This window comes from Apus apus, chromosome 1, assembly GCF_020740795.1.
Source record: "Apus apus isolate bApuApu2 chromosome 1, bApuApu2.pri.cur, whole genome shotgun sequence".
Lineage (NCBI taxonomy): Eukaryota > Metazoa > Chordata > Aves > Apodiformes > Apodidae > Apus > Apus apus.
The window spans coordinates 129,333,164-129,354,736 of record NC_067282.1 but is presented as its reverse complement, the minus strand read 5'-3'; the positions used below and the strand labels follow the sequence as shown (position 1 = coordinate 129,354,736).

Here is a 21,573-nt window from a genome sequence, read left to right as displayed (position 1 = left end):
ACTTCAGCACATGGCAACATTTGGCTCTTTGTGACATTTTCTGCCACAACCAAAGGATAAAAGAGGTTGTGAAAGGACATTTTCTTGATTTTGCATGTGCTTGGTTCATGCATTTCATAAAAGCCTAATTAGGTTGGGATTTTCAGAAGCATTTAGCTCTTAACCTAGCCCTACTGAAATCATAAGTAATGGAATTGTTAAATCAATATTTAAGAAAGGTATCACTATTGCTGCTGCTGCCATAGTACATGAGCACTGCACACTCTTTAAACATCATTCTGTGAACTACATAATGAAAAAGCATGGAGAGACAAAGTGATTTTTCTAGGGAGTCTTGATAAGCTGGAAATTAATTTGATCTATGTCTCCTGACAGGGTCTTTAATTATAGAACTGTCTTTTCTCTCTTAAATGTAATTACCTATAATCTGTTTGCAAAGAGGAGAAAAATTAGGCTAACTTTAGAAAATCTATCTAACAAATAACAGTAAAAAAAAATATTAATGAGGTAGAGAAGTTGCATCATCTTCCATTTGAAATGAACATTCAGGAAATCATATGTCCTATCTTCACATCTCCCTTTCCCAGTTACAGAAATTTCATGTTAACATACTATTTTATGCAGCATGGAATGCAATAATATTAAACAAATTAATAAAAGAAAGTAACAATTACACTTCACTACTAAGTCTCTTTCTGGTAATAAGCCCCCAAATAATTTTTATTTACAATTAGATGGAAAAAGGAAAGAGAATAGGAGAAAGTAAAGAAATTAAAAAGCGCTACTCAAGCTGAACTTTCTAAGAATGAATCAAAATTTTAGTGTGGACAAAAGCCATTAAGGAATCCCTCTGATCTCAAAGATATTTCAATGATAGTTTCTAAAATAAAGACTTTCATATTAATACAAAAATAAAATGAATACCTTATTTTTACATTCTGTTCTAATATTTTAATTTCTTTTTTTCTAGTGTTCATATTTTGCTCTTGTTAATTTGAAAATGATGAGTCAGGATGATTCTAGCGTTCTTAGAAAGTCTATTTCCCAAGCTTAGCTATTTGGATTACTGGAGACACAGTTCCACATGCACAAGATATGTAAAAAAACAAAACTTGACTTTAAATGTATTGCATTCTTAGGGGAATTTGAGATGTATAAAAAGTACTGATGCTTTTGAATGCACAACCAGCTGTAGTCATTCTTAGCTTTCCTTAACAAAAATTACTGTTTTTCTCCAAGGTCTATACAAACATTAATGTTTCGTGTGGCAGGTGTGCAATACCAGTACTCAGAACCACTATCAAGGTGAAATCACAATTTAATGGGACTGCCAGATTTTCTCCTGTACCTATGTACCCTAATATACCTCCATAAGAAGCATTTCTTAATTGAAAGAGAAGTCAAGAAAGTGATTGGGAGGAAAAAAGTTATCTATAGGTTTCATGGTTAGATCATGAAACTAAATCGGTTCTACATGCAGATGAAGAATTTATATGTAATGAAACACTTCTTTCTCAATAACCCAAAACTGAGTACAGTATCTCATCACATAATTCACTACCCATACCAGATGTATAATAGAATACATTGTTTCCTGAGTTTTTGCACCAAGTTTCATAGTCACAGATGGTTGGGGAAACATCAGCTCATTCTCTCCCCTTTTCACCTCTTCCACTTGGCTCTATTTAAAACTCAATGAGTTGATGCTTGAGGAGCATAAAATTCACAGCTCTACTGGAATCTATATAAAATCACAGGTCTAAAATAGAAATTCTCTTTTTATCGTCTACTACAATTTTATCCAAACATCACCTTTTATTAATCCCTCACTGGTTCACAGGTTCTATTAGTCACCTCTTCCCCTAGACTCTCTCCTACTCCAGAGATGCTACCCCAACAGTCCCTCAAACCATCTAAAATTGCTTCGCTTTAGTACAACCCAGGGGAAATTTTCCTGAGTTATACTTTTCACATTTCCATGTTCTTCCCAATTTATACTCACCTTTGTGTTTGCTTTTCACACCAGACCTAGGGGAGACTTAATGTGTTCAAAATCATCTCAATTTTCTCCAGTTACACAAGCAGATTTGTTCTTCACTTTCCAATTTTGCCTTTCTCAAGGTGATGCCTGCCTGTATCTCACAGCCATATTTTAAGTGTTCAGTTCTAGCACTTCCAAAGAAGAAATAATTGCATAGGTTCACAAAGCAGATAAATGCTTGAATGACAGACATAGCTTAGAATGGCAATATGGTCTCTGCAGTAGTGGACATCTTTACTTTAAAACAGATGATGATAGTGAAGTTAAGGGGGGAAAAAATGAAATGTTTAAATCTTACCGATAATTGATATTGGCTTTCTGGCAAAGCGTATTCTTCCCTGGAAGCCAACATACTTACTCCTGCAGCCTGCAGACCACAATCGGACCACATATTCAGCACCAAAAAACACAACCAGAACTATCTCCTATCAGAATTAAAAGGACAAAATATCAGGGTTGTTTTCATTAAAAGACAGACTGCAGTTTGCACATCTAATTTATTCCTGTGACTAATACGAATAAGCTTGATGAGATGAAAGGTGCAATAAAAATGATTGGGCCTCATCTGTTCACTTTTTATATGCATATGCCAGCCAGTATGTAAAAGGGAGATATAAGCTGTTCCTGAATGTGATTTGCCTGAATAAAAGGATGGTTTAAGCTCCATCCCATCAGTGTATCATAGGGAAACAAATAATCTATTGCTCCTCTGTTGTTTATTTCCAAAACTTAAAACTTTAAAAAATAAGGAATGGAAGGAAGCTACAAGCATATAGTTCCTAAAACTAACAAGTATGTGAAACATTCCAAACCATTAAACAGAATTTATAAAACCAGATAAAGTGTAATGCCAAATTTTGTAAATTCAAAACAGAATAATAGAATCATAAAGTATCTCAAAATGGAAGGGACTCATAAGGATCATCAAGGTCAACCCCCTGCTCCTTGCAGGATTACCTAGAACTAAGCCATATGACTACAAGTGTTGTTCAGATGCGCCTTGCACTCTGTCAGGCTTGGAGCTTCTTGGGGACCCCATTCCAGAGACTGACCACCCTCTCATTGAAGAACATTTTATACAGTAAAAAAATTTTTCCTGATATTCATCTTAAACCTCCTATGCTCCAACTTGTATCCATTACTCCTTGTCCTATCACTGGTCATCACCGAAAAAAGCTTAACTCCATCGTCTTGACACTCACCCTTTACGTATTTGTAAACATTGATGAGGTCCCCCCTCAGTCTCCTTTTCTCCAAACTAAAGAGACCCAGCTCCCTCAGCCTTTCCTCATAAGGGAGATGTTCCACTCCCTTAATCATCCTTGTGGCTCTGCGCTGGACTCTTTCAAGCACTTCCCTGTCCTTCTTGAACTGAGGGGCCCAGAACTGGACACAATATTCCAGATGTGGCCTCACCAATGCAGAATAGAGGGGGAGGAGAACCTCTCTTGACCTACTAACCACACCCTTTCTAATACACCCCAGGATGCCATTGGCCTTCTTAGCCACAAGGGCACACTGCTGACTCATGGTCATCCTCCTGTCTACCATGACCCCCAGGTCCCTTTCACCTACACTGCTCTCCAGCAGGTCAGCCCCCAACCTGTACTGGTGCATGGCGTTTTTCTTCCCCAAATGCAAAACTCTACACTTGCCCTTGTTGAACTTTGTCAGGTTTTTCCCTGCCCAAGTCTCCAGCCTGTCTAGGTCTCTCTGAATGGCAGCACAGCCTTCTGGTGTGTCAGCCACTCCTCCCAGCTTGGTGTCATCAGCAAACTTGCTGAGGGTACATTCTGTGCCCTCATCCAGGTCGTTGATGAAGATATTGAACAACACCGGTCCCAGTACCGACCCCTGAGGGACTCCACTAGTCACAGGCCTCCAACTAGATTCTGCCCCATTGACTACAACTCTCTGACTTCTTCCTTTCAACCAGTTCTTGATCCACCTCACTGCCTGATCATCAAACCCATACTTGATCAACTTATCTACAAGGATGCTGTGGGAGACGGTGTCAAATGCTTTACTGAAATCAAGGTATACCACATCTACCGCTCTACCATCATCTATCCACCTAGTAATTTCCTCATAGAAGGCTATGAGGTTAGTCAAACATGACTTACCCTTGGTAAAACCATGTTGACTGCTCTTGATGACCCCCATCTCCTTGATATGTCTAGAGATAGTGCCAAGGACAAGTTGTTCCATTACCTTTCCAGGAATGGAGGTGAGGCTGACCGGTCTATAGTTACCCGGGTCCTCCTTCTTGCCCTTCTTGTAGACTGGAGTGACGTTTGCTATCCTCCAGTCCTCAGGCACCTCTCCAGTTACCCATGACTTACCGAAGATGATGGAGAGTGGACTAGCAATGACCTCCGCCAGCTCCCTCAGCACCCTTGGATGCATTTCATCCGGACCCATCGATTTATGGATGTCCAGATTATGCAACTGATCCCTAACCCAATCCTCATCTACTATGTCCTCACCTATCTTGACTACTTCTGGGGTTATATGAATCTGGGGCTCATGGGAAAAGCCTGCAGGAGTAAAGACAGAGGCAAAGAAGGCATTCAGCACCTCTGCCTTCTTCATATCCTCTGTCACCAGGGCACCCACCTCATTCAGCAGTGGGCCTATATTGCCTCTGGTATTAGCTTTGTTGGCTATGTATTTGAAAAAGCCCTTTCTACTATCCTTAACCCGACTTGCAAGGTTAAGTTCCAAGGAGGCCTTAGCTTTCCTGGTTGCCTCCCTACATTCCCTGACAATATTCCTATATTCCTCCCAAGTGACCAGTCCCTCCTTCCATGATCTATAGATTTTCCTCTTCCACTTGAGTTTCCCCAGCAGTTCCTTTTTTAACCACGCTGGTCTCCTAGCTCCCTTACTAGATTTTCTACCCATTGGGACACACTGATGCTGTGCTTGCAAGAAGTGGTCCTTGAATATTGTCCAGCTATCTTGAGCCCCTTTACCTTCTAGCACTCTGTCCCATGGGACTTCCCTTAACAATTGGTTGAGGAGGTCGAAGTTTGCTCTGTAGAAGTCCAGGGTTCTGGTCCTGCTGGAAATTCTGTTCCTCCCACACAGGATCCTGAACTCCACCATCTCATGGTCACTGCAGCCAAGGTTGCCATTGACCACCACTGCTTCAATAAGGCCCTCCTTGTTGGTGAGCACAAGATCCAGCAGCGCTCCTCTTCTAGTCGGCTTATCCACCATTTGCATTAAGAAGTTGTCATCAATGCATTGGAGGAACCTCCTAGACTGTGAAAGGCTGGCTGTATAAGTCTTCCAGCAGATATCGGGATAGTTAAAATCTCCCATCAGGACCAAGGACTGTAGTTGTGAGGCTGCTTTCAGCTGCCTGTAGAAAGCCTCATCAACTTCCTCATCTTGATCAGGAGGTCTGTAGTAGACCCCCACAACTGTGTCACCCATACTACCCTGTCCTTTAATTCTTACCCACAGAATTTCAACTTGCCCCTCATCAGCCCCTGTACAAAATTCAATACATTCTAGTTGCTCTCTCACATAAAGGGCAACTCCACCACCTCGCTTCACCAACCGATCTTTCCTAAAGTGTCAGCCTGAACCTCCCCTGATGCAGCTTCATTCCATTTCCTCATGTCCTATCACTGGTCACCAGAGAGAGATCAGCATCTCTCCCTCTGCTGCCCCTCCTGAGGAAGCTGTAGACTGCAATGATGCCACCCCTCAGCTTTCTCTTCTCCAAGCTGAACAAACCAATTAAACTCAGCTGGGTCTCCTAAGTCTTGCCCTCGAGGCCTTTTACCATCTTGGTTGCCCTCCTCTGGAAACACTCTAATAGTCTGATGTCCTTTTCATACTGAGGTGCCCAAAACTGTTTGAGGTGTGGCTGCACCAGTGCAATGCAGAGTGGGACAATCGCCTCCCTCTACCAGCCAGCTAAGCCGTGCTTGATGCACCCCAGGACACACTCAGTCCTTTTGACTGCCAAGGAACACTCGTATTCCACTTGCCATCAACCCAACCCCCCCAGATCTCTTTCCTTGGGGAGCTCTCCAGCCTCTCATTCCCCAATTTGTATGTATACCCAGCATTGCTCCATCCCAGGTGAAGAATCCAGCACTCGTTCTTGTTAAATTTCATACAGTTGGTGATTGCCTAGCTTGCTAGTCTGTCCAGATCTCTCTAAGGTGTCTTTGCAGTTGAGGGGAGTTCACAACTCCTCCTAGTTTAGATTTTTCAGCAAACATACTTAATGTACATTTGATTCCTGCATTCAGGTCATTGATAAAAACATTAAAGAGCACTGGCCCTAAAAACATTAAAGAGCACTGGCTCTAAAATTGAGCCCTGACAAACCCCACTGGAGACTGGCTGCCAGCTTGATGTAACCCCATTTACACATTTAGTTCAACCCATCAGCCAGTTGCTCACCTAATGTCTTATGGACTTGTCTGTGTGCTGGACATTTTGTCCAGAGGGATACTGTGAGAGACAGTATCAACAGTTTTGCTAAAATCCCAAAACACCATAACTACTGACTTCCCCTGCCAACTAGGTGGGTGACCTTGTCATAACAGGAAATCAAGTTGGTTAAGCAGAACTTTCCTCATGAGTCCATGATGGCTATGACCAATGACTACATTGTCTCTGAAGTGTCTTTCACTAACTCCCAGATTAACCTTCTCCTTTTGCTATTAACATATTTTTAAAAGCCCTTTTTGTCATGCTTCACAGTGTTGGCCAGCTTGAAATCTAATCAAGCTTTGGCCACACAAATTTTCTCCCTACCATGGCGAACAGCATCTCTGTAGTCCTGTCATGTTACCTGGCCTTGCTTCCAATGTCTGTACACTTGCATTTTCTGCTTAAGTTCTAGAAGAAGATCCCTGCTTAGCCAAGCCAGCCTTCTGCCCTGCTGGCTTCACTTCCAGCACTTTGGAAGTGTCCGCTCCTGCGCTCTTAAGAGATGGCTCTTAAAAAGTGACCAGGAGTTGTGGCCTCCTCACCTCCTCCCAGAGCTCTGCCACTAAGTGGAGTTCCTCTGCTTGGCTGCACCTCCTACAAGTGTGCTCAGTACTGCTGTCCACAGCATTGGTGTAAGAGCAGGCACACCCTGCGGCCTGACACCTGGGCAGCAGCACCTTCTCACCAGAGCTCTGTCGGGAAAGCTGTGTCAGTCCTGGTGAGTGTAGAGTTTAGAGAGGACATGGCCTTCTGCCAGGTGGATACCATTGCTCCCCTGTCCATCTGGCAGAGTTTCAGTGCCCTTCCTGCACGCAAATTGCCCTGATGCACCTCGTCACACTGCACTCTTTTTGCCTGCTCAGCTCACAGCACGTCTTTTACAGGAGTGGGGGAGATCTTTGTTCCTTCCTTCCTAGTTTTCCTCTGCAATGGCACTATGCTAGCACAACTAAAATATAGCTTCTAGGCTTTGCTCCAACCCAAACTGTATCCAGTAACTCAGAGTCACCAAACACCTACTCTATAAATTACAGCTTTGGAAAATATTTGTATTTTAACTTAAACATGTTTGTAATCTGCACCTGGGGAATTCTAAAGCACCCAAAGAGGGAACACACTTAAATCACAATTTTCACTTAATGACAATACCAACATGTATTAAAAACTGACATTCTGAAGTGCTGAAAAGAGAGTAAAATATTTCAAAGCTGAAAAACAAGTAAGAAAAACTATACACTAATATGTAAAATTTCACTTCAATTTTGATTTTTAACAAAGTAAGGTTAACATTTCTGTATTCACTTCTACCTCCTTGTTTTGCCTGGAATGAGAACCAAGAAGATATGCACAGTCTTCGTCTGTTTTCATGGCACTTTCTGTCTGACTAAAGCTAAGGATAGTAGAAAGCTAAGAAAGTTTACAGCAGTTTCAAGGCAGAAGCACCAGAAAAAACACAGCAAATCAGCTCCACAAGTTTGAATGTTAATGTTACTGTATTATCTAGAGCTTCTACAAGTAATACTTCTAAGCCTATGCTCTTGTGTGAAAACGAAATGAAAACATTTATTTCAGAATAATAATCTAAGCAAAATTCAAGAACAATCTTCAAAAGAAAACAATTCCTGCATTTTGGGAATCTTGCAAAATGGTCTCCCATTAAAGTGTCTACATTTTAGCAGGTTCCTGATGTCATCACTCAGTAGCATTTGTTTTCAAGTCTCCTACTAAGGATTTCCTATTTCCACCAAAGGAAGCAGCACACTCTCTGTATGGACTGAATAGACCTACTCGAGGAATGGCACTGAAGCTTTGCAGTACTGAAGTCATGAGCACTACTTTCTGCAGTTAAGCAGAAAGCTAGAACCAAAACTTGAACCGAAAAAAAAAAACATTTTTGAAGCAAACAATTCCATGTCCTTATCTGCAGACTAAAATGGCTGAGCTCCACCTCAGAATTACGTGTCTTCACAGTCTTAGAGGAAGAAATGTAATTAGTAAACATAGTTTATGTGGCTTTGTTGCCAATGTTGGTAACTTACCCTTTGACAAGGGAAGATATTAATAGCAATTCAAAGGAAAACAAATGTGCTATCCAACTGCATCAAAAACATGTTTCTGTCACTCAGTGGCAGTTTATTCAATGTCAGTTCTAACACACAACACTGGTGACAGTGGAAGAAGGATTTCTACAGAAACTGCCTATTAGAATCACTGGGTGAGTTGGGTAAAAAACTGTGTAGAAAGGAGACAGGTAAGTGCTGAGGAAGCAAAAACTTCTTAGACTTAGGTTATTCCTCAATGATCTTCTGAGTGTACTTTTTAAAGCTGAAATTAATACTCTGTCTGGCCAGAGGATATTTTATTCTCAAGGTAAATTCCAGAACTTATGATTTTATTTCAGCTACCATCAAGGAACCATCTTGGTTATGTCTGGGAAACCCCACTGAAGTCAGTAAGTTTACATAGTCTGGAAAGGAAAAATAAATTATTGACAGGAAGGAGGAAGAAGGAGGAACCTACATCTTCAGTAAATTTGAAATTAATGACTGATTTCTGTTTTATCCTGGACAGGTGTCCACATTAGCAAAACCACAGCAATTAACACATTTATTGGCAGCCTCAGTCAGGCCAAAGACAAAAACGGCATGGAAACTGGACAAACATCACAACTCTGAGGGTGGTCCTTCTTAAAAAAAAAAAAAAAAAAAAAAAAAAAAAAAGGAATATTATGAAACTTAAACTATTGTTGTGTTTACTTCTAATGAAAAATACAAGACATCTATTTACAGAGTTGTCAAGGCTGATCAAAGTTCACCTCACTAAATTCACCTTTAAAAAAACCCTAACCTACCTCCTTTTCCTCCTATACACATAAACAACCTTAAATTTATTGCTTCACATTTACCTCTGGCAAAAACAACCACAACAACAAAACTAAAACAAACCAACAACAAAAAAACCACCACCAAAACCCAAACAAACCAAAACCAACTAACCAACCAAAACCCCCAAAGAAACCAAAACCCCAAAACAAACCAGCACTTTTCTGGAAAGTCAGGGAGAATAATGTTTCTTACCAAAATGGCAACAAAAGATGGTGAGGAATTGCTGTGGACAGGGATGATACTCCCTAATGAAATCAAAACTGAAAGTAACAAGTAGGAACAAACCATTACCTCAAAAAATTAAGAGCCACATCAGGCTTGATCAAAATAGAGCTAATAAATACAATCAGCTACTCTATCTAGCAAATAAAGCTTTGAGTGTCAGCCTTCCATTTTTCTCAGCAACCCTTCTCTGAACTCCAATGAGGAAAGAAAGGGAAAGGAAAGCTGCATATCCTTTGAACAGAACACCTGCCATAAACTGTCAGGACATTTGCCATGACCCATTGAAGGATCATGAGACAGGTGTGGAACAACACAGAGCATCATCCTTTGTCTAGGGCACCCAACCTGCTGCAGAGGCACAGCCAGAGGCACACAGTGGAGAGGGTCTTAGGCAGTGCTGCAACTTGAATTATCTTCCAGGAAGCAAAGCACAGAGGAAGGAAACAGCAGTATGGACCTGATTCCTGATGCTCACACGTTAGTCTCTTCCTGTGTAGTTAGTGGGAAAGGATAGTGTTGACAATTCAAATTGCCACAGTAGTAATAGGGACAGCATTTAACATGCAGGCTTGTACTGTCTAGTATCTCTGCTAAAGTCAGTTGCAGAATTCCATTATTCTGTGCTTGTCCCTGTTTCCCTGTCTGGGAAAAAAAACCCAGAACACACACCTATAATATTCTCTGTCCTTAGCTTCATTTCATCTTTGTATTTTTTTCTTCTTTTTCTTAAATGTAGCCACTGCATAAGTCTTTCCCTCCAACGCCAACAAATCATCAAATAATACATAATAATGTTTATGCTATTCTTAGTATACCTCCATTTTATAAATTTTATTAAAATATAAAAAAATAAGCTTAAAAGGAAATATGTGTGCAAGTAACTTCCATCCATATCTAATTCAATCAGTCAAATAAGAAACGCTTGTGGAAAAGCCATCAACTTTTCCTCAAGAATGTCATTGATGACCAAATAGAAAAATGCTTACATTAACACAGAAAATCAACATTTTATACAGGAGTATGTGTAAATGAAAAATATAGCCTGGAATTTACAATATGTTCCAGTATGGTTATGGATAACTGCACAGAGGAAGCAGGAGAAGGGAAGGAGTTCGGCTGGAGTGATTAAAGTGCACACATGAAAAAGACGAGTATTTTCTCAGCTGCAGCTGTGTTTTAGGTGGAGAGCACACACAAGGCTCTCTTCACTTTTTTTACTGGAATATTTAGGTGCTTGGGTAAAAGAGGAAGTGGGATGGCTAAATGAATAGTGTGTGCTCACGAAGATTCAATCAAGGAACAGCAACGTAAAACAATGAAGCCTCAGAAGCAGGCATAAAGGTTTAATAGTCCAAATGTTTGCACACGTGTACTTATGTCCGAAGTTTAATCTGATAACCTGTCTTCATGGTTTTCCAGTCCTTAGAGCTGAGAATGTCAATTTTAGTGACCTGTTTTGCTTAATAGTTAATTGAATGCTATGAAAACCTACTGCTACTGAAAATACTTCTTTTGCACCATCATGCTTGCTTTTATAAAGATGACAATCATCATATATGAAAATATAATATCCAATATATGGAAGAAAATATGCCAATCGCTACTGAGTGTCCTTAGGTTTTTTGGACTTACATCTCTTAGATGAAACCAATGCACTTCATGTTTCCAAGTCTGTTGTTTGGATACAAATGGATTTATTTAACATTTCTTAAAAATTTATTTCCATGCATGTCTGATACATATGCTGAATTTGCTGATTTCATACCAGAAGTAACTTAATCTTTCAGTTTATCAACATTTACAATTTCCTGTAAAGAATGAAGCTGTACACTAATGATGGAAACACATGGTGCTCTAATCACCTGTGACAACTACCATTCAAATGAGTTAGGTGAGTCAGATGGGAAGATTTACTTTTTAATTCTGTTTAGGCAGGCAACTATTTTTCTACAAAGAAAATTAACTACAGTTTCAATTATTTTTAGTAGGACTTTTTTCCTATAATTTCTTAATTCAGAAAGAATTTGTGTTTGGCTAAGACAAACACAATCAAATAGTGAATTAAGAAAATACAAGAAGTTAGTGCCTGAAGTTCTTAATTTCTCTATAGATCCACCAGTACCCTAAAGGAGCCTTGGAGTTCCCCAAAAGCATGTACTGAAGCCTGACCTGAAGGGACCACCTCTTGCAGGAGGGGAAGGGTATAGCTTTGCTCCAGGAGTGGAATCCACCCAATGTGAATATCCAAATCAGAACTGTAAATAATCATACCCAGGTTTCTTAACCTTTTGATTCAGGAAGTTCTCCAATTCTGAGGGAAGGAATTGGAAAAATCCTGCATGTACCTCTCCACCTTCCTCTCACTTCTAAGTCAGAAATGTTTATCTAGTCTCTTGGGCCACATTCTGAAACCACTTTGCAAAGCAAACTCTACAGAGCTAGAGTAAGAAGTGAGTAAAATTTGAATAAGGGCATTATGAGTTGGGCCTTTGTTGATTAGACTCAGCCACAAGTAATTCACAATGATTCCAGGTAGTTGAAAAGCACACAACAATTGTCCGACACGTTTTGTACTTCATGTAATATAAGCAACAGGAATAACTGTATCATTCACATTGAGAAGCTTGGTATTTACATTTAATTCCAGAAAGACTATAGCAACTCAGCAAGATTTCTTAGCAGACAACTTAAGCTTGTCGAGCGTGTTGAAAGACTTTTGGACTCAATTTTTTTCCTAATATGTTTAGTGTATGAAACAATATTCCATATATATTTTAATAATGCTTTATATTTTATAATACTATAATATATAACAATGTAATATTCCTGATTTATGATTTCATCTTGCTACAAAACAGAAGCTCAGAAAGATACAGGGATTCTTGTTCTTGTTTTGTCTCACAGTTTTACAAGGAATAAAGGAATAGAGAAAAAAAAATTTGAGTCATGTGGTTATTTTTAGTCATATGTATTCTATACTAATAGTCTGATTCTTCCACAGTGTAGAAGAAATAGTGTATTTTTCTACTGAAGCAGTTTACCTGTCAGTTCCTTTAAGGGACTGGACATCTCATTAACACCTACTGGTACACAAGGATTAAACACTACACAAGTATCACCAAATAACACTAAATATTATGAGACCTACTCTGCATACCATCATCTGTAAAAATCCAATCTCTGTAAGAATTGATCTGATGAGGCCAGCAGGAGTATCTGTGAGCTTCACGTATTGGATTATCAACATATCACTTTCTTAAACAGAGGTGGAAAAGGCCCTGAGTGCTAATGCCATCTGGCAAAGCACAGATGCAGAGTTATAAATTGACACAAAATCAGGAAATTGATAAAAATTCCATTGTTTTTACTTTCTAACGCTAATTGCTTTGATGGGGTGGAGAAAATTCCCTCAAACCTGCTAGAATAGATACACCGTAAATAATAAAGTATACTAAATTAAGCTTACAGACCATGCTGCTTTGTTTATTCTCTGCTAACAAATTAAAGGAGACACTGCATTTTATGACATGACTACATAGCTTAAAAGGGAGAAGGGGAAAAAGCAGAGCCAAAAAATAAAGCAGGAGAGCACTTCCACTGTAGGTAGGCAGGAAGAGTGTGTCCCCTTTCAAAAACCCACACTTTGAAAATGGTGTCATCAGCTGACTACTTTCAAAAAAGAAAAGCCATCCTGAGGTCCAGTTCAGAAGCAGAGCAGTTAAAAACCACTCATGTCTTGGCTGCCTTAAGTAAACCAACTGTCACTTGGTACTCCGAAGTCTGGGTACTCTGAGAGGCCTAGCATACAGCTAGGAGGATGTCTTCAGAAGAAATCACTATATAAAGCCAGAACCGAGCAGTGAAAGACACAGAGTACTGTGACCCATCAGCAGCCTAGAACTCTTTAATGAGATCATTCCCTAAAATCCTGACTCCTACATACAGCCACAGCATAAGCCTCTCTCCTGAAAAGCTTAAGCAGCAGTTGATGGCGGAGCTCCTAATCTTACATCTTAGGCTGGTGGAGCTCCTAATCTTACATCTCAGCCTTTTCTCTCCAACAGGATTTGCAAACACAGGAATGTTAATAAAAGCTATGTGATGAATGTAGTCACTGCCTGAGGACGGCTGACAATCAAGCAATGTAAGAGGGCACTGAGGGCCTACAATAAAGGCAACAAGTGAGGACCCTGAAAATAGTTTTTAAGGGTATTGTGTACCTTCTAGTACCATATTGCTATGAACTACATGTGTTAACGTGTTTGGAAGATATGCTGTTGCTTTTTTCTAGCAAAGAAACACATCAGAGGAAAGCAGACGCATAGTCTGTCTCCCAAAGGAAGCAGTACCACAACAGCTCATCTCCAGAAAACACTGGAATCCAGGATCCAGCCCTGCTGAAACAGTGAAGGGGATCCCTGCTAAGACAACCAACCTTGTTTGTGGCTCTGATGAAGAAAGCTTCTAGGATACTAAAGTTTTATCCCATAAGGCTGAGAAAACTACATCAGGAAACCACTCATCAGGAGAATATGACTAGAATGTAGTGACCCCTGTTGAAAGCAAAAGAAAAGACTGAAAAATGCTTTACTTGTTTGAATAGATCGTAACTTTGTAAGAAAGTCTTCCTTTTTTGCACTGAAAACAGACTACTATCAGAGACTCAATACTGAATTAACTAAGCTTTTGCTGCAATCCAGTATATCGATTCCTACACAGTTCTCCCATGACTACTTAGCCTGAAAATGTTGCAGCGATTTCACATTTGGATTATGTGCTCTGAATTGGAAAGCACATTCAGATAAACAACATTTCCTACCCCTCTTGCATTCCAATTGCAATAATCACAATATTAAATACTTAATGGCATACATGAAATTAAATTAATAAATTTGAATCAATATGATTTATAGCAAAAACATTCTATTTTCTCAAAGTCAGGAACACTCTTGGTATTCTTAAATTTGAAAAGTAATTAACATCAATCTATTAAAGCAGTGAAAAATTTCCTTTTAGTCTTCAGTATTCTGTCATTATACAAATTGATGACTTACTGTGTTCTGTTACTCATAGTGTGTAAAAACATTATGTGCATGATGAAAATAATATTTTGTTCTTGTTTTTTGAGCAGAACAATTAGTCAAATTAGTCCCAAGAGCTAAGAAACTGTCTTTGCAAGGTCTTTTACAACAAAAATTAAAATGTCTTTTGTAAACTACCATGGTGACCTCTCCTGGTAGGAAAATATATGACCTCTAACTATGAAAACAATCAGATTAATCCTCAAAGGAGGAATTACACCTGGCCCACTTTATAGTTTATTTTTCAATGCCATATTCTTAAAGATCTAGATCCCATTTACAAATCAAAACTGACACACAAACTACTAAATCATTAAGAAAACATTACAGCCTTCTGCTGTCTAGGCAAAAGCCTAACAACAGATTTTGGCAACTTTTAAAAAATAATTTTTCAACACAATAATCTTAGAGTAAGGTAAATGTTTAACTGTATATATTAAGGAATAAAAATCTGGGACAAAGTGGAAGGATAAAATGCTACATAAATGTGACACAATGAAGGAGGCCTGAAAAAAACAGATGGACATAAGCATAGGCAGGGTTTGCTGGAAACCTTTTCTAGTATAAGCTTTTTAAACAAAACCAGTAATTTCCATGGAAACGTAAAGATACTCCTAAATACTTTTAAAATTTTTAATTTCAGTCACTTAGCTACTGTGATCTTGGACTCAGACAACATCAAGGTTTGCCTGTGGTCATGCAAAAAGTCTGTGCTGATCTGTGAGCAGACCTTTGACAACAGCTCAAGACATTCTTTGCTTCGAACGACCACCCAACAATATTAACTAGTGAAAATATATACATTTGTTGTTTAATAAGCACATACACCTGAAAGAAAGCTTTATCCATCAGGAAACAGATGTGTCCATGTAATTTTGGTGACATTTCAGGGAATAAAGTGGCTGAAGAGCGTAACTTTATACACCATAGTAAATAAGATTTTAAAGGCTCATTCATAGAGCAAGGGATATAAAAGGGAGACTTTATACAAGTCTCCCTTTATATAAGATATATAAGATACAAATATTAAAAGTCAAAAAGAAAGTTAAGCAGGCGGCATTTTTGTAATGAAGCACATCATAAGCAACCAGCACTCATTTGATTGATCTGTTGAAAATTTCAACAATTGCAAGCTGTAAAATGATTAGAACTCTCGGTGATGTGGTCAGTGGAAACAGAGTTGACCCATGACAGAAGCTAATGATAGAAAAGTGCATATATTTATTTTAGAAACAAGCAGATTAAAACTAACTTTAGTATTTCAAGACTTTTTCTTCTTTCAATTATTTATGACCAAACCATCTGTAACTGTATCAGTGAAAAACAGAAGTATGAAGTAGGTTTTCCAGCTTAAAAGAAATACGACCATAGCTGCTTTCTTGATTTCTCAGAATACACATTTTGAAAGATTTTGAAGCTAAAAAAAGAATAACAAGCTACAGGTAAGGACGATGGAACAAAACAAAGCAGCTGTCAGGTTTTGTCTTCTTGAAGATAAACACTCCTCAAGAGCCAGGTTCCTGGCATGGAAGTGCATGGGGAAGTAGCTCTGCAGATCAGGCAGGAATCACAAACTCATTCTGCATGCAATCCCATGGTATTTAAGGAGCACTTCTGAACACCATTAGGAAGGTAGCAGATAAACACAAGTAATAATTAGGAGACAATTCTATCAAAGACAGAAAGTGAACATTGTTGACTCAAGATTAATCATTGACTGTAGGAAATCCCATAATCACCATTCTTGACTTGTATTTGGAAGAAGCTATTAAAAAAAGGCAAGTGAACGCTGACAAAGATTGTCATGAGTGCCAAAACTGTCTAGAGAGTAACTAAGTAGGGGGGAGGGGGAAGCTAAGACAGCCAATTAACAGGCTTTTTTCTTCCCTGTAGTTACTGAAAGTATTAATCTATTTTTAAAAAGGAACTTTAAACCAGTTAAAAAATTCAATTGCTCACAGGCCTGTTGGGAATAGGCTGTACCACAAAGGAAACAAAAAGCAAGAAAGCCACGTTCCCTTCCCTACCCCCAAGTTATTACTATTAAAACATGCCATACACCCAGGTTACGCATGTTCTGGTACTTAGGTGTGGCACAATAATTTGTGAGACTGTATTCCAAGTTCATAACACCATCCTGGGCAAAATTATTTCAGAAACTTGTTTTTAGTATACATGAGAATAAGCTCTTTCTTTTCCACAGTCCCAGACCTGCCCTTAGTCATCCCTCACCCTGCTTGTTTGACTCACTATGCTTGCTCATTTTGCCAGTTTGCTCTAGTGATCAAAGTGGAAGAATTCTTAAGAGAGTGCCTGATCTAATACTTAGGGCATGGGATACTGGAAGAAATGTGCAGGGACATCAGGCAGGGAGCTTAAAAGAGGCATGGCAGACTTCTTCCGTAAGTCAGGTATTAAGCACCTAGTGCACCAAATAATGATCAGAAAGCAAGCTACTATCATGGTGGAAGTTTGTCACAGACCATGTGATCCAGATAAGAAGGCAGACAAAATCTTCTTTAAACAACTCACGCAAGTTCTCAAATCACGCCTTGGTTCCTACGGAAGATTTTAATTCATCTAGCACCTATTTGAAGGGCAGCATGGTGAAACGCAACCAATCCTGAGAAACTTCTGGAATGTTTTAGGAGTAATTTTGAGATACAGATATTTAGTGGGCAGCTAGAAATGAAACACAGCTGGATCTGCTGTTAGCTACCATGTTCTCTTCTCTTCATTAATGCAAAGAACAGAAGTTTTCTCTAAGCACTTGGAGAGGCACAGCATTAGCCTGTATCAGAAGCTATGCCTTTGTAATGTCTTCAATAGTCTCAAAGATGACAGATTGGCTTAACATTCAAACACAGGGTCAAAGAGTCATATTTTTCTCCCCCAGAACTCACTTGAATTTTCAGAGGCTTAAAAACATATGCTTAGCGTTGGGGGAGAATAAGGGTTTGGTTTTTTCTACTTTAATTTCCAGCAACTGCTTATTCAGCCCCCTTTTCTCATTCAAACTACCAACACTGCTTTGAAGGGTCTTCTTAATATGATATTCTCTCCTTGGTACATCACATAGCTTGTCTGAATGATGAGAGTTTTCACATTTGAGAAGAAATTATCTTATGCCACCCAGATGTATTAAGAACTTTAAAAAATGAAGTCTAAAACGTCTTTAGTGGCTTGAGACACATCAGCAGTTACATCTGTTATTAATGTTCCCTATCTACCCCAGTGACATATATAATCCAAAATAGTATTTGGCACATCATCTCACCCTCTCTAACAAAATAGAAAAACATTTCAATGTCTACAAGTATCAAATGCTATCCTTCTTGTTAGACCTTAAACAACTTTCAACATTACAATTTTGAAGCTGATCCTTCCCAGCTGTTAGTCTACCTCAATATAACAAGAAGCAGTTTTTCCACAGATGGAAAAATACCACAAGCATCACATACTAATATTTATTTGCTACTGCCACACTAACAGATCTGTACAAAGAACTACAGGTTCCTTCCATTGGGAGAGAAACAAATCAATCTTGAACTTGATCGAATAGATGCTTTGTTCCAATTTTGTTTCTCAGCAAACTGACAGTCTCCACTGCTCTCAAATACTTTCAAGAAAGCAGAGTGGCATGGAAGGCAGCATACATATGCATTTGTTTTCATTTTTTGGTACCATGAACAGTCAACTATGTTATGAAGTAGATCAACAATCTACTACAGAGTAAAGACACATGGATTTACAACAAATGTTTTCTAGGCAAGTGAATGTACAGTAGAACAGTTCTACTGCCAGTAGAACAGCTAACCCCCGTGCTGGCTGTTTCTAGGAAGAAAGCTAAGGAAACAGCAGGGAGGAAAATAAACTCAAGAGAGATATCCTCCAAGGTAAGACTGTAACACAAGGTGGCCAAGAAATTGTTCCAGCACTGCCAGTGACTATGCACGATTCGTTTGTTAGATGATAACATCACTTAATATAGCTAGCAATGCTATGTGGACATTATGTGAACCACACATCTGTTTTCATCTCGTTAGTTTTCTCCAACAATACAATGTGTCTGCATGTTCACATACCATCTACACAAAAACAATCAACTAAGCATTGAGTCCTTGCCAGTATTACTGTTTTGGGTAGTGGTTATACTGACCTATAATCACTCTACACCCTTCAGTGAATATGAGGACAATATATGATTGGCAGAAAACTGCACCTTGTTTGACACTGAATATGGCTCAAAGGCCAAGCAACATTTGTTACAGGATTAACATTAATCAAAATCTCAAAATAACTCAGGGATCCTAATGATGGCCTAGTCAATTGTCTGCACAAGCTGCATATACTAATGTAGTCTAAGCCACAGGAAAACAACAAAGTAACTGATTTTTATTTTCAAACAACATGGAAAACCAAAATCCATCACATTAAAAGTCATCACTTAGCAAAAAGAAATTACAGTAAGAATACTGAGATTATAACACATTGAGATCAGAGGATTACAGTGGCTAAAATACAGATACTGTGAGCAACTGTTTAAAAGTAAGTTACTCCATTGTTATAAAGGATGTTTCATCTCCATTCTTTATTTTTTACAGGTGAGGAGGGGCAGGGGGGAATGGAGGAGGAACATAATACAGAGCTCTCATGCAAATTCTTTGTAGTTTTATTTTCAGCTACTTCAAATTTACACTGAAAAATATTCTATGTATGTCGTAACAGTTTATAGATGGTTGCTGGATGCGTTTTCACATTTTTAACAGAATTAATAGCTCAGGACTGGTAACACAGTTAACACACATTTCATCTGTAAATTAGCCACTCGGTCCAGTGCTTAAAAAAATGTTCCCTGGCTACTGTGAAAACAATAAGCAGCCTCCGAAGAAAGAAAAGGATATTAGATAAGCAACACAATGTCTCTATGCTTTTGCAAAATATCAGCTCCAAAATTTAACATATGCTCAAGAAGAACCTGACACCCTAGCGGATTGCTAACAGGCACAGCAGTTAAAAAGTACCAACTTCAAAGCCAAATCACTGGTACCTGGAAGTGTGATAGGAACTCTTCCTTTCTGTTTTATATACTGGCATATTAGTCTGACAGAAATCACTTAACCTCCAGATTCAGATAATTCTGAAGAGCATGGTTCCTGGCCAATTTTTTACCACAAGACTGAGAGAAGGTATGTTTTTTAAAAACATATTGCTGCCTATAGAATATCCTATTGCACACTGCATAGAACTGATGAATACTAGTGGCCCACTATAAAAGCCACAGGGCAGTTTCACACTTTATGAAAAACAAGCATTTAAGAACTGTTAACCTGTTGAGTATCTTCATAGCTTACAGATCTAAAAAAGTAATAATCTCCATTAACCTATGACCTTCCTTTAATGAAAGCAGGTGATACTTTAAATGTCCTGGTAGTATGCTTTGCCTGAGGATTTTTAGCAGTTATCTCCCTTGTTCACCTGAAGTAATTTAGATTCAGTGAAACTGACTAGAGACTTTCTCAAAAAAGTTAACTTACCATCCAGAAAAGGGTTCCTGTGGCAAACTCAGAATAATGCTCTATAGTAGACAATACACTGAATATTAAACAAATCAGCACCAAGAGAAATCTGTGAAAAGAAAAGAGTATTTAGTGACTCATCAAATTGAGCTGTAAATCTAGATCTAGTTTTAGCTCACTCATTCACATCACTTTCTCCATCACAAGTACTTTGTGCTTCATCAGTTCTGTCTTCTAGTCAAGTTGAATAGAAACATTTTGCATTTAATAACTTCTAAGAAACATAGGATAAAAATGACAGAAAGGCTGAACTCAATTATATCAATAGGTAAAACTCCCATTATCAAGTATAATCTCCCACCGAAGCTTGTCACAGTGAATATTTCATGTTTCACTGATTGCTACGTAATTAATGGGCTGCAGAAGAAAGTAGCATAACTGATAATGGATCAATTAAAGAAGAATTGGACATATCACTGGAGTGAGGAACAGTACATTCAATGAAAAATGTTCTATTAAATGCATTCCCTTAATTCAAAATGTACATCAATACTGAAGAAAAAGCTACAACCACAGTATTTCTAGTGTCACCAATCAGATCAAGAAAAAAATTCACAAGTCTCACAATACATACCCCTGCCCCCAAAAACAGTTTTAAAAAAAGGAAAATTGAAAAGTCATGAAAATTGGAACACAAAATATGCAACTGAATTCTAGTTGATTAAATTATGGCAGAATACCCATGACTTTGATGTCTATGATGCTTCAGCCATCTTTCCACCATTGTTAACATATTAAACAACTGGTAAAAAAAATTATATATGAAGAACTCTGATGGACAGACCAGAAGGACAGTCTTTTGTTATGTTGTACTATGGTGATGTAGTACTACTACCATAAGTGATGGTGATGCAGAAAAACAAGAGAAAAATAAGAAAACTGAGTTTTCTTCCACTAACAACCAGAAACGTTCCATTTTGTGTACCAGCTTGTCCAACTGTCATTTCCACTGATTCCAAGCCAAGAGTCTGTAATTAAATTCCTAAACACCCAAACCAGCAATGAAAACCTTAACAGTCCTGAATGCGATGAGACATTTTTCCAATGAGAAACCCTCTTGAAGAAGATAAACACTACTGACAAGGAAGGCTAGTTCAAGAACTTCAGAGCAAATAGCAGACTAACAGCCCTGGTGGCTGTACTGTTAAAATGGTGAGATTCCAGCAAACAGATATAAACACACTAACTACACTCAGTGTGCTTAGGAGGAGGAGCTTATCAGGAAGGGCAAAAATTGATGTTCACCTAGACACCAGTGACATTACAAATTCCTTAGGAGTCAATCCAGGGACTTGCCCCAGTCA

The 21,573-nt window shown here is 38.7% G+C and overlaps 1 protein-coding gene across 1 annotated transcript in view; it reads right to left on the bottom strand.

The window, feature by feature from the left end:
- Window positions 1-21,573, bottom strand: part of LOC127384000 (potassium voltage-gated channel subfamily KQT member 1-like) — a 499,795-nt gene that overhangs the window by 454,853 nt on the left and 23,369 nt on the right. The window contains 2 exon segments of the mRNA XM_051617878.1: window positions 2,340-2,466; window positions 20,228-20,318. Of these exon segments, the coding sequence (XP_051473838.1) occupies window positions 2,340-2,466; window positions 20,228-20,318 (218 nt within the window).